Here is a 13,482-nt window from a genome sequence, read left to right as displayed (position 1 = left end):
TCCGTCGGGAGTCAGTTAGGGTATGGCGTCGAGAGTTTCTTGGAACTCCGATGCCTATTTTATTCGTCGGGAGTTCCCTAGGAATTCCCGATGGTTCTTTACGGCATCAGGAGTCGAAGACACCCTGTCTCTCGACGACCGATTTAGGCGTCGGGGAGTTCATTTTTCTTATAGTACATGTATATTCCGATCCCAGAGGACGGAGGTTTAATCCCCCATCCCACAATTGTTGTACTAAGAAAATATGAATGGATGGATTCTTAACATTAGAAAGACCATCCATGTTTACAATAATCAACAATTTAACTATACATATCATTAAAAAGATGCTTAATAACGACAAAAATATCATTTTCTTAAATTGGTTTACCCTATGCATATATATATATATATATATATATATATATATATTTGCTATTGGCTTTGAAAACATAATTACTACTCGTTAAGGGTTTAGGAGCCAAATAAAGTAGGACTCAATATTTAAATTTGTTCGAAAAATGATATTCTACTTACGTCAGTCGCGTGTGAACTTATCACCTTGTTCCTGGATTGCATGCGAATGCTTGACGTTCAAATGAATTCTTGTTTATTCTGCCCATTCTTTATCAAACACAATTACAATTTTTTCTTTTTTTTTTTTTTTTATGATTTTCCCTTCATTTGAATTATTCTTTTCACATCTTGCTCTCGTTTTTTTCTCTCGCTTAATTTATAGTTTTTTCCCTTCAGTATTTTTCCTTCATTTGATTTCTCGCTCTTATTTCTTCCTCTCGCTTCTTTTTCTCATTCTAATTCATGCTCCAACTTGCATCTTTGATTCAAGATGAAGAAAAGGTGGTGGCATAAACAGAAGAAATCGCTAGAAAAGAGGGCGAGTGTGGATATTCATGTTGGGGTATATGCTATATTGAACCAATGACATCTACACATTTGATTTTTTGATGTTTTATTTAGAACTTGTATTAACAAATATATAAAATTAGCTATAGTAGGCATAAGTCAATTGACATAAATATGTATCATTGATTCAAATATTTTAGACTTTAATTTTGAATATAACCCGTATTGATCTCAACAAAATATTTAAAGAAACAAGTATATAAAATTATTAAAAAAGTTCTAACTGGAATTTATGTAATTAAACATCAATTTCGAAGAATTTTCTTAGAAAAAAAAAAAAGCTTGCATGACCTTTTTCTTTTCCTCTCTCCCTAGAAAAAACATGTTTCTTTGTTTGTTTGTTTTCATATCTTTTTAGGAGTGAATTGTCAAATACCATAAATTTGATCATAGTTCTCTCCATTCATTTTCTTTTTTACTAAATGACTACACATTTTCATACTTTTTGTTTGATGTGTTCTCTTACAATATTTAAACCTAGATCAATTTAGGTTTTGGGTATTAAACTCAATGAATTTTTAAGTTTTTATACAGTTTATAACCATAATTGAAATAACACGAAAAAACATATAAAAACAAGTAGTTATGTAGCTAAAACGGAGTATCGACAGAGATATGACTAAAATAAAATTGCAAAGCAAGAGTTTTTCCATTCCGATTGGAAAATTACTCAAAGGAACATTGTTCGAAACGACTTTGAAATTATTAAAATCATGTTTGTTATGTTCAAACTTAATATGAAGTACACATTCGATTACTCAAAAGCAATTCAATGTTAATTTTAAACCAACTTCTAAATTTTTTTTGTACACTTTTAAACACAATTTCATTATACCAAAATTAATTTTGAAGGATTAAAAATATTTTTTCAAGTGATTTTAAAAATAATAAAAGTGAATTTAACCACTTTAGAATTACTCCCAAACATGTCATTATTTCAAGTCGATCCTTATTATTTTGATGTTGTGGATATTTATTTCATTTATAAAAGTTGTAATTTTGAATGCTCCCACCCTTATATTAGGGGTATTTAAAAAACTCGATGACCTAAAAAAACCGATCAATTCAACCCAACCCGTACGGTCTGAGTTGGATTATCAACTCATTTGGGTTCATATAAATGAAAATTTTATGGGTTGGGTTGGTTCATGGGTTCACCAAATATAATCCAAACCAATCCGAATTTATTATTAACTTTAAAATATATTTTTTATTACTTATAACATAATTATTTATACATATATTTATTTTAATTTTATTTAATTCAAATATTTTTTAAATAATTTATTTTTCAACAAAGTAGTTTCTTTGCACTTTAGAAGTAAAATTTCCACTATATTTGTTTTTTTTTAGAACAAAATTTTAAATAAATGACCCGATTAATCCGAACCAATCAAACCCAAATATTTCATGGGTTGGGTTGGGTTTATTTTTTAATAAGTGTTATTTGGGTTGAAAAAATTTACAGTTGGGTTGGATGTAAAAAGTCTTTCAATCCAATCCAACCCAACCTATGAACACTTCTACTTTATATTATGAACATTTTTAATTGAAAAAAAAATAATTTAGGATATAGACTTTAAAAACTACGTTTTTATGTTTTCCATTTAAATAAGCCAGTCTTGTAATTTTGAATTGTACTATAAATTTATTATTTATTCTCAATTAAGTTATTTCATTTAAAAAAAACAAATAAGCAAACAAAAAATATGCAAAATAAGTTGGTGCTTCACACAAACTTAAATAAAAGATTTTTTTTTTTCAAGTTCAATCATGAAAGGAATTAATCGATTTTAAATACACACTTAAATAAAAAATATATTTTTTTTTCCTTTATTCAACAATGAAAGGAATCGATTGATTTTTAATTCCAAAAACGAATTGATGTTTAGATCATTGTAACATTAAAAAACAAAAATTTAACTCAACTAGAAAAAATTAGTGTATCGATTTTGGCTAAGTAAGAAGTCGCTAATTTAAAATCAAGAAACGGTTTGATCATGACGATTTTAGAAAGAAATTTCAAATAGGAAAGTTTGCAGTTTCATATTTTTTCCATTTTTAAGAATTTCCAATTCGATTATTTTCCAAGAATATACGAATTATTGATGGTATCTAAACCTATTACCACGATATAAAAAATTAATTTAAATTTCATGCCCCAAATGAAAAAAAAAAATGAAATTCCCCTTCACACAGTACACTTGTTTTAGCTTTAGCTTCTGTTGGTGGACGTGGAATAATTACGCGTGGGAAGAATCAAATTAAAACTTCGCCTCGAAGCGAGCCCATCGAGGCGCCAAAAAGCACTTCGATTATCCTCCGCCTGTTCGCAATAATTTTCATTGCTTTTGTTTATCCAAGTGGGTTGCAGCGCCCGCGTCCACTATTTTCTCATTGCCGCTGCCAGTGACGTCATTTCACCCCACTCCTACCGAGCACACGCACACCCAGGTTAGTACTCTTCGAAGATCCTTTTACGATTCTTTTGGCGTTGGAGATGTTTGTTGTTGTTGTTGTTTTTTTTTTTTTTGAGTTTATTTCATTTTCATTCCGATGAATGTCGGCTTTGTTTGAAGCTTGTGTTCTTCCCAGGTTGAAATTTGTATATATTTGTTTGTGATTTCAGTTCTAGCTTCGTTAACTTCTGCATTTTGATCGGGAGTCCGTTTCTTGTTCGACATTTTGATTCTTTCTGTTGTGCTATTTGGTTCCCAGTATTTTCCTTTTCTGTTTCTTTCACTATCTTTCGGATCTTTATTTGGTTTTCATGTGTGTTTGTGAATGTATATAGAGAATGAAACAGCGAAATCAAGTATTGTCACTAAGATACTTCATGGATATACGCTGACGAACTGGTAATTTCTTTCATGAGATGCTCCGACTTTTAAGAATACAGGCTTCAGTGGGACATTGGATTAATCAAGGCACTGTTGTAATGAAAAGATGTTGTTGGATCGATACAATTGACACCCATTCTTAGAGTCATAGCATTTTCTCCACCCACTTGGTTTTGAGTATTGTAGGCCAACTTAATCACATCACATAGAAAACTAAAAGATTTTACATGTACAATCATTCGATTGTTTTTTGATTTTTTTCCCTTTTATCGGCTATAACTTATTTTCTTGGTTTCTGGCAGTTATTTACTGGTTTACGTATGAATCTACAAAGTACATAACGCTAACCACTTTGATCCTTTATTTGGGATGTGTTAGTTATTAATATTACTGTTATCTCTATGATTTTATTGGTTTCCATCATGATTCATGGTTAACCCCGGAAATAATGGAAATAATTTCACATTTCAGTTTTAACTTTTTGTGCAAGTTGCTCGCTGTAGAAATTTTAACTTTTAGTGTAAGTTGCTCACTGTAGAAATGTATTTGATATTTGGTTTGCCACTTTCTATGATTTGAAAAGAATGACAGGGAAGGAAACATATGGAGTGAGTGCATCAAAGTGTGCCGAGGAGGATGTTGCGCTAAAGTCTTTGATCGATGCTTTTGGCTCTGCATTTTCACTTCAGGAAATAGCTTCTGCTTATTTTGAGGCAGGCCATAAGGCAGACTTGGCAGGTGAAATCCTATTTCAAATGCAGGGAAGCACCTCTAGCTCTGCATCAAATGGTGAGGTTAGAAATGGAGATAATTTGGCTAAGGGTAAGGTGTCTGAGAGGTCATATCAGGTCAAAGGGAACCTGAAAACTGCAAAGTTAAAGGTTCAGCCTTTTTCAACAGGCACAGTTTCCAACATTATCGGTAAAGAATTTGCTTGTTCTAAGCCATCGGCAAATAAGTTTACCAAGGTATATAAACCGGTAAAGGTGGGAGTAAAGGTTTTGCATGAATCTTCATGTGAAGGAGATTGTACAAGTTTACCCAGTGACTTCCACCTGCATCATGATATGGAAGATTTTCTCTTCAAAATGCTTGGGGATGGGTTCAGTCTGAAAAGGGAAGTAATCCGAGAAGTTATTGGTAGGCTGTTATCTCTATCTTTGCCAGTTATCTTCAATCTTACCTCCCAAGTATCAACTCATTGGACAATAACTACATATCTTATGTTTGTCTTGGAGAGATTGCTCTAGTCTGATTGCTTCTATGTTATTTTTGGGAGTTTATTCTGTTGACGTAATTGTAGTTTGGATCAAGTAGACTAAAATTTTTACTGTCTTGCAGAATGGGTTTGATCTTACTCGCATTATGTACCCAAAGACCATGAAAGTTTAATTGTGCATGAAGACTGTTAGAATCAATGGCCGTCTTTAGAATCGTGTTAGAATTTAGTGGGTCAGAGCTGTCCCTTCGGGGACATCCGATAGAATTGGAAAGAATTTAGTGGGTCAGAACTCTACAATGATTATCATAGTTATGTCATATATTTATCCAAGTGTAAGATTATCTTTTGGCCTTTTGAAATCTAAGCCATGTTGAGATTCAATTAAATATTTCAGAACTCTTTACTTCAGTACTTTTAGAGAACTTTTTTGTTTTCTTGTTTCATCTCAATTTTAAGCATTGTGAAGACGTAGGAACTTCGTTAGTTAGCATCTTAAATATAAAAGCAACGAACCAACAGCAGCCTTGGAATTTCTGTTCTAGTAGTAGTCATTTCAGCGCTTTAACTAGTTTCTGCCTTTCCGAGGAACATACGCTTCAAGTCAACATTATTGGTTGCAACTAATGTTGAATTACATGAGTAATAACTCCACTGAGGCCGACCTACTGAAAACTTTCTATCCTATTGTGACATGAATTTCATTGTATTCCTCAATTCTAGCATTACGTAAGTGATTGAAATGAAATTAGGATTTTATTTCTTCAAATAGAAATTCCTTAGTGAATTATGGTTCTATCATATCATAGTAAAGTAATTGTTTAAATGTTCTTCATTTTTTAGGATTCTGTTAGTCTCTGTAACCTTTCTGCTTGATATCCAAGATTTATTTATATTACCGATTGTTTGAAATATGTATATAAAAGCTAATTCTGCATGCTATGCTATGCTTTTAGTATTTGCCCCATCCAGATGTACAAAGGAAAGTTGTCGTGGCCTGCAGGCAACTTGATTTGGAAAACGAAAATTATTTCAGTATATATAAGCCTTAGAAGAGAGTTAAAAAAAAAGAAAAAGATCGATTAATATAAAAATTGCAATATATTGCAGTAGAATTTTATAGTTTGTTGTTTACTAGTATAAGTATGGATACTGGCTTCTTATTGAAATGCTCACTACTATTGATTAATATATTACCAGTTAATAGGATTTGTTTTATTACTGCAGGCAGTTGTGGATATGATATGAAAAAGGTATGCAAAATGCCAGTTTTAATGGCTTTTCCAGTCTCTGATGGTTTTCGAGAATTGCAATCCTGAATGGAGTTCGTATTCCCTTTATGGCCTTCAGTAGTTTTCTGATAACTCCTGCTCTCCCTGACTTGGATATTTCACGACCTCTTGAAATTTATTTCCCACCTCTATTTCTTCTTTAGTTAATATCCATGTTGCAGATGCTCCTCTTGTTATGGGCTTCGGCATTTATTTTTTCTTTTAAAAAATTTACTTTTTATAACTCTCTCTCACAAATTTGATATGTCACGACTTCTTGAAATTTATTGCCCAACTGTATTACTTCCGGGAAATATTCCAGAATTAATCCAAGAATTTAGTTGGCCAAATTAATTAACTGATTTGAAATGCCGCATGCTAACCTGAGACTGGTAGGGTGTTGCCGTGATGGGGTTGCCAGTAAAACATAGGTATCAAATGGCCTTGCACGGCAGATAAGGCTGTGAATACCTATGATGGGGTGTGAGATCTTAACTTTAGAAACATTGAAGTGCATAATTTGCATATACTCGTCGTTCGATTTAAAATGACATTTTAGATAATGTCTTGTGTAGAAAAGCACTTGCTGGTGCTGCCACTTACATCCATGTTTTGAAGACACTTGCCTACTGATTCTGAAGTCTTGAATTTAGTTTCGTGTGATGATTTATAATCATTATGAAAGTTATATAATTTTTCTGTTTCTCATTAGAAAAAAACAAATATTTTGCGAGTGACATGATGATTCAATCATCTTGTATCTTCCTTAAAATATCTGCTCTCTAACAGCACGAGCAGACATGTTGTATTACGTTTTGCTCGTCTATTTCTTAGCTATCATTTCAAGTAAGACTTCTCAAGAATATCCTTTTGAGGTTTCAGAGCATGGAGAATTTGCTTAATCGGTCAACAACACCAGCGGAGGAAAGACTTGGTTCGGGTAATAAGTCCACTGACATGGTTAGTATGACTTCAGTACTTGTTTTCATGTAGCAAATAGTTTGAATAGTTGTTATACTGTTAAACTCATGAAACTTTTGTAGGTTCTTTGCTGGTTAGAGTTATGGTGAAAGTGGCTATTATAACTTATAAGTTATATCATTGTGTGAATATAGAATTATCTTTTTACTTTGTGAGATATAAGTTATGTTGTGTCAGTTTCCTTCTGTTTTGAATACTCTTACGTGGTATTAAAGTCTCCAAAGTTCTCTTTCCTTCCACAATCAGCGTTTTCAAAGTTGAGCATGGGTGGATCGCTTGTGGTGATAGGTGAGACAAGATGCGGTTGTCTATGGAAGCACCTTTACTCAGGCAAACTGCCTAGGTCATGTCACCATTTTGATCAACTTTTGGTTTGCTTATCAAAGAAAACCGGACCTTTCACATTTTTTAGTACTTCTGATTATAACTTTAATTATTATTATTACTTTACTATTTCTTTTAAGAATTATTATTCTCTTGAAAATATGTAGCAAAGTAATATGTGAAATAAGATCTTATTTATGCCTAATCCAAAAAGAAAAAAAGATCTTTATGCCCAAGTTTATGTTTTAATGTTAAATAGTGACATGCATGCATGTGTTATATATGTATGGGTGTATCTATGTATATGCACGGCTTGTATACTTATGTATAATAAATATTTTTCTGCCAACTTGAGAATAGCTTAACTCTTAAGGCAAATACTCTCAACAAGTGGTCAAATGTTCAAATTTTCCCTCCCCATATTGTTGAAGCTCCCGAAAAAAGAAAAAAGAAACCCTCACTTCACTCTGACTGTGTTTTTTATGTGCCCCTCACCTCCAATCCAGCAGACAAGAAACTTGTCTTGTAATGCATCACTTTGGGAACATTGTGCACAACTTCACACAGTATTGTTTTTTAATTTGGTACATTTTTTTTTCTAATTCTCAATAATACAAGTTAGTGGCTGTTAGTTGCACTTTGACCTATTGTAAATGTAAAGGCTTTGATGGGTAGGACTAACTTTTAGATTATTTTTCATAATTTCAGGGGAAGTAAAGCTTTGTTGTACTTTTGAATGTGTTTTCTTTCTTACCCGAGTGATTTCCTTTTCCAGACTGCAGCTTCGTGTTCAAGATCAGATTTAATTTCGTGTCAGAGAAATAAGGCTGACAACCATTATACTGGAGGGTAAATATCTTTCCTTGATCTGTTCACTCCTTAGACTGGAGGATAATATCTTTCCAATTGCAGCTGGTAGCTTGGGTGTCATTGTTAAAACTAGAAAGACAACAACAACCTTCTTCTTTTCTTTCTTTCTTTCTTTTCTTTTCTTTTCTTTTTTTCTTTTTTTTTTTTTTTTTTTTTTTTTTTTTTTTTTTTTTACTATTCTTTTAGAACAGATATTATGTTCAGGATTTTACTTGATTCTGGGCAAGACTTTTTAATGTACAAATTTAACTTATTATTTGTTCCTGAAATTAATGTTCATTTTTTGGTCATCTAGGAATGGAAATATGGCCTCAAGCAAAAAAGTCTTGGAGTTGACTAACCTGGAGAAGACCAGAAGTGATCTTCAAAAGGAGATTTTGATTGCATTATTTGATGCTTCTGAGGAACCAGAAGAGGAGTCACCACGAAGAACAGTACCAAGGAGGAAGCAGTTTAAAGCATATGGACAATTGGTGAGCGAACCGTTCGAAGATATGGATGCGGAGCATGAAAAGCTTGTGCAGTACAAGGAGCAAATTGATTTGGATGGTAACATCGGAATTATTTTTTTTTAACATCTATTTATGGAGTCTTAGAAGCTTGAAGATTGGCTGTGAATTCTGATGAAAATAGATTAGCAATGTCAATTTTCTTACTTTCTGAACTCTTAATATTCTATATCTTATAATGATTAAAGTTTCTAACGGTATCATTGATAGTATTAGTAAATTACTAAAATTTACAAGTATTTTAGTTTTTGTAACTGATTGCTTTCAGGATTGACATATCATATCTTATCAGTAATCATGTGTAATATTTTAAAGAAATCAGAAAGCTCCATGGGATTGCATCATTTAGCATAACAAATGGGTAAATGAAGTAGATTGGTGGCGCATATATTATTGAATTTTTCTAGGGTAAGTGCTCCTGCACAGTTCAAGAAGTACTGAATAATCCTGTTATGTAAGACCCGTTAAAAGAGTATGCTGGGAATGTAATTGATCCTAGTTTGAGTTCATTTCTATATGTTCTAATCAGTAATTTTGGCCATTACAATATTCATGATCCACCAGTACACTACAAATTGCAGTTGAGGTCGAGGATGAAGAAAATAGCTACCAGCTTCTTCGTAAAGCTGTTAGGGAGTACCGGCGGACAATGAAGGAATATTATGCAGCGGTAGGTAGACTTTGTGCGTGTGCCTTTTTTTAACTTTTCCACACTTGTTGTAGTTTGCCATAAATTGATTTTTCCTGCGTCATTTGAGTCACTTCTAAGATGAGAAAATTAATTTGTTCACACTTCATAGGCCATAGATGCATTTGCTAAAGGGGATTCTGTTCGTGCAGTCAAACTCATAGATGAGGTAATGGGGTAGTGTCTACTGTCTTATGTTTCAATTTGTTTTTGTGTATTAGAAAAACAGAACTATTTCATTGAACCGATGAGATGGCAAAAAGAAATTTTTAAAAGAAATTACCACAAAAAACCCGAAGGACAAAGGATTATAGAGAATTCTTCTCATTCGTAGCTGTATAAGAAGCTTGTATATTACAAAAGAAGGTAATGGGATAGTGTTTATTATCTTAAATTTCTATTTGTCTAATATATATTTATATATATATTAAAGAAACAAAAGCTATTTCATAGAAGAGGTGACATTGCAAAAAGAAAGGTCAGAAAGAAATTACCTCCGAACACCCCTAAGCGGGGAGAAAATTGCACTGTTGACCCATTTTGGAGACCCAAAATGACAAATGCCCCACTTTTTAAAATCTATTGTTAATTGACCTTTTGCTGACATCATGCATGTGTGACATTGTCAATTTGCCCTTCCTTCAAATTCTTCTCTTCTTCTTGGCGAGCTACTCTTTTTCTTTTTTTCCCTTCTTCTTCTTCCTCCTCTTCTTCTTCTCTAGAAAGCGACTTTTTTTTCCCTCTCTCCCCTTTTCTTCTTCTTCCTCTTCTTCTCTGGTGTTTTTCCTTTTTTTTCCCCTCTTCTTCTTCAGTGTATCTAACTTTGCCGAAAAACTACACTCTGCTCCAGCTGTGAGAGAGGAGAGTGATTTGTGAGTGAGGAAAAGAAGAGAGAGAGCTAGAGAGAGAGGGAGTGATTTGTGAGTGAGGAAAGGAAGAGAGAGCGAGAGATCAAGATGGCTTTTCTGTGTGCACGAGTTTATTTTGGTAATTTCACTTGAATGTGATGTCAGCAAAAGGTCATTTGTCATTTTTTCAAAAAACAGGGCATTTGTAATTTTGGTCCCAAATTTTGGGTTATCCCTACAAATTCCCCCCTAAACCAAAGGATTATAGGAATCTTTCCCATTTGTAACGGTATAAAAAACTGTATATTACAAAAGAAAAGATGAGGAACGTGATGAAGAAGCAAAGCATGTCATGAGGAGGTCTCAGATGAGATACCTTCCCAACGTCATTCTACATCCAGGAAGTATTTTATTTCTTTCCAACTAAACTTCTCTATGAAGAGCCCGTTTCTCCGAGTAATCTTATCTTAGCAAGCGTGTTATTGAGATTAGAGACACTATTCAACAGATGATGTTGGCAGTTATAACATTAAAACTAAAGCATGCTTGGTTTTAAAAATCTCAAACAATGGGGTGTGTTTTGATGGAGTTTTTAACCATCTGATCCTGTGTTGCTTAATGGTCATTGCACAAATGAAGTGAAGTTACAAGTATCCAATAGTTTCCTTCGACGAATACAATGTACTATTTTTTTTCAACTTAGGAAGTGAAATAGTAGTCCATTATTTTATATACGAAATGTTACCATAACCTTGTGGATGGGAATACAAACTCATGTTCCTATGATGTGCACGAGGTAGGGGCACTTTTATCATAAAAAAGCTCAAGAAGCAGATGAACAATCAAACCAGTTAATTTTTGAACCCAGGTTAGTGGTTACGGTCTCTACAAGTATGCTGTTTCAATCTATAGTGTTTTAAACGTTTGTAATTCAGTTTCAGGCTCATGTTTTCTGTTTTGTTAATAAGCAGAAATGCAGATACTGAAGAGGATGAAATATTGCTTGATTTGAATGACCTTGGTGGCAGGGAGGCAGTTAGCGTTTTAAAGTCTCAAATTTCTTCTCTCTCTGGAATCCCTTGTGAGTTCCTCTGTTTCTTTTCCCTTTTATTTATTTCTTCCAGTCCATCGATGCATTTTTTAGTTGTCCATATCATATATTGATACAACTTCCGTTTGTTTACTGATCAGCAATCAAACATCTTAAAGTAACCATGGAGGCAGATGATAAAGATACCTCAAAGCGGTCTTGTAGACGTTTGGTAAGACCTTAACCTGGAAACATTATCGCGTGGTTCATCCTTTTTTGTTGTTTTTTTTTGTCTTCTCAGTTTTTGGTCAAGGAGGGGATGAGGCATGAAACTGACGTTGGAACTTGCAGGTGGTGGAAGTATAAAAAAAAAAAAAACAATAATAAAGAAAAATAAACAAAAGAAAAGAAAAAGTTGTATTCAATTAGGTTATTAGGTGTAATGGTGCTAGACTCTGCCGGGCTTTTTTGCTCTCTGCTTTGCATATTACATAGATTAGTAGGAAACTGTAGTTCAACTAGTTAACACAAATACCTTTGATAAAAAACTTAGGGCTGTTTGGTAGAAATTTTGAAAACGAGGGATTTAATGAAACCAAAGTTGTATTTCATAATTTCAGATATGTATTTGATAGCATATTAAAAAATTGAATCATAATTTAAACAATTGTTTAAAATGTATTTGATACTACATAAAAATTAGTTGTAGTTACCCACTAATATTTAGTTGACAGTAAACTATAATTAATTTATTTATGAATATGATTTATATTTAGAGAAATTATAATTATTATTTTGTAATATTATGTAATTTATAATGCATTTCATAATACATATTATATATTTTTTTAAAAAGTTGAACACATTTGTGAAATTCAGTGAATTTAAAAACATAAATTAAAATATTGATTCTCTGTCCAACAGACTCTTAGAGATTTGAATTTCTACCCATGTTATTGAATTCAGAAGAGGGAACTGTAACTTGACCCATGTAGGTTATTAGTCACTGTTCACTGGGTTGTGCTCATACTCCGTCTCATTTGAACTTTTACATACATAAGCTTGAGTATTTGTCCAATGATAGTATTGGTACATGATTTAGCTTACATGTGAGTACATACTTTTAGAGTCTGGTTACATTATGAACTTTTATCTGAAATTTACTTGTTTTGTGATTTACTTCATCCTTTTGTTGTCCTTTTATGGGAAAGGTTATGAAGCTATTGGAGAAAGAGTCGATCGAGTGGACCGAGGAAGAAAATGGTGGTTCCATTCTAATTCGCTTGGATACTATTGATCGAAAACGGTTAAGTTTCGTCAAAAGAATGCATTGAGAACAAATGGGGAGAAAAAAAAAACCTCAAAACAAGAAATCGTTTGAAGATAATATATAATGCATTACAGGATTTGTATTTTTTGAATCTAAATCCGGCCCCAAGTGTTTGTTTTGGTGTATTGAGCTCGAGATTTGAGGCCACATCATTGGGGAGAAACCTTGAAGAAAATGAAAGTTTACATTTTTTGAAATTGCTTAATGCAACGAGCTTTTGAAAACTGTAAAATCGTGTGTATCTTTGAGATAGCTTTTAGGTTATAGAAATATTTTTGAAAAACACACCAAGCAGGACCAAACTCTCCCTATTATGTAGTGCATTTGTTACTTTTTCTTTTAAATTAAAGATGGTCATGTGTTGATGAATTAGAAAAGAGTGTAATTTGAACTCGATTGCTTGGTTCATGTTAATACCTTAACCAAATGTGTTCACATCGATAAATAACGTCATTCTCATATTTTTTTTTAGTACAGTAAATGTGAGTATTTGAACCATAGATTTTTTGGTTGCTAATACATTTGAATACTAGTTGAAGTATCTCTATTCACATTTATTAAACTATTTTTTTTTCAATATTTTAATTGTGATAAATCATTATTTATATTTTTGTTATTTTACTCATCAAAATTTGTAATTCTTCAATCTTTGTTCCATCTATCTTAGCC

At 32.7% G+C, this 13,482-nt stretch overlaps 1 protein-coding gene across 1 annotated transcript; it reads left to right on the top strand.

Annotated features, from left to right (window-relative positions):
• The first annotated feature begins 3,117 nt into the window (after positions 1 to 3,117).
• LOC120073190 (putative nuclear RNA export factor SDE5) lies at positions 3,118 to 13,207 on the top strand. Its single transcript, XM_039025866.1, has 12 exons — positions 3,118 to 3,357; positions 4,327 to 4,883; positions 6,190 to 6,215; positions 7,116 to 7,193; positions 8,314 to 8,387; positions 8,704 to 8,957; positions 9,499 to 9,587; positions 9,718 to 9,774; positions 11,254 to 11,321; positions 11,425 to 11,534; positions 11,645 to 11,715; positions 12,695 to 13,207. Exons 2-12 carry the CDS (start codon positions 4,328 to 4,330, stop codon positions 12,815 to 12,817), a joined length of 1,506 nt encoding a protein of 501 aa, XP_038881794.1. The 5' UTR covers positions 3,118 to 3,357; position 4,327; the 3' UTR covers positions 12,818 to 13,207.
• Positions 13,208 to 13,482: the final 275 nt, after the last annotated feature.

The sequence above is a fragment of the Benincasa hispida genome, chromosome 3 (assembly GCF_009727055.1).
Source record: "Benincasa hispida cultivar B227 chromosome 3, ASM972705v1, whole genome shotgun sequence".
Classification (NCBI taxonomy): Eukaryota; Viridiplantae; Streptophyta; class Magnoliopsida; order Cucurbitales; family Cucurbitaceae; genus Benincasa; species Benincasa hispida.
The sequence above is the reverse complement of the archived record's forward strand: the minus strand, read 5'-3'. Positions and strand labels throughout refer to the sequence as shown.

What these genes read in the sequence shown, in the direction of transcription:
- LOC120073190 (XM_039025866.1), top strand. Translation starts at nt 4,328, where the DNA reads ATGACAGGGAAGGAAACATATGGAGTGAGTGCATCAAAGTGTGCCGAG. An exon ending in AGTAATCCGAGAAGTTATTG is followed by an intron (nt 4,884 to 6,189) that starts GTAGGCTGTTAT and finishes TTATTACTGCAG; the next exon opens with GCAGTTGTGGATATGATATG. An exon ending in GGAGCAAATTGATTTGGATG is followed by an intron (nt 8,958 to 9,498) that starts GTAACATCGGAA and finishes TACAAATTGCAG; the next exon opens with TTGAGGTCGAGGATGAAGAA.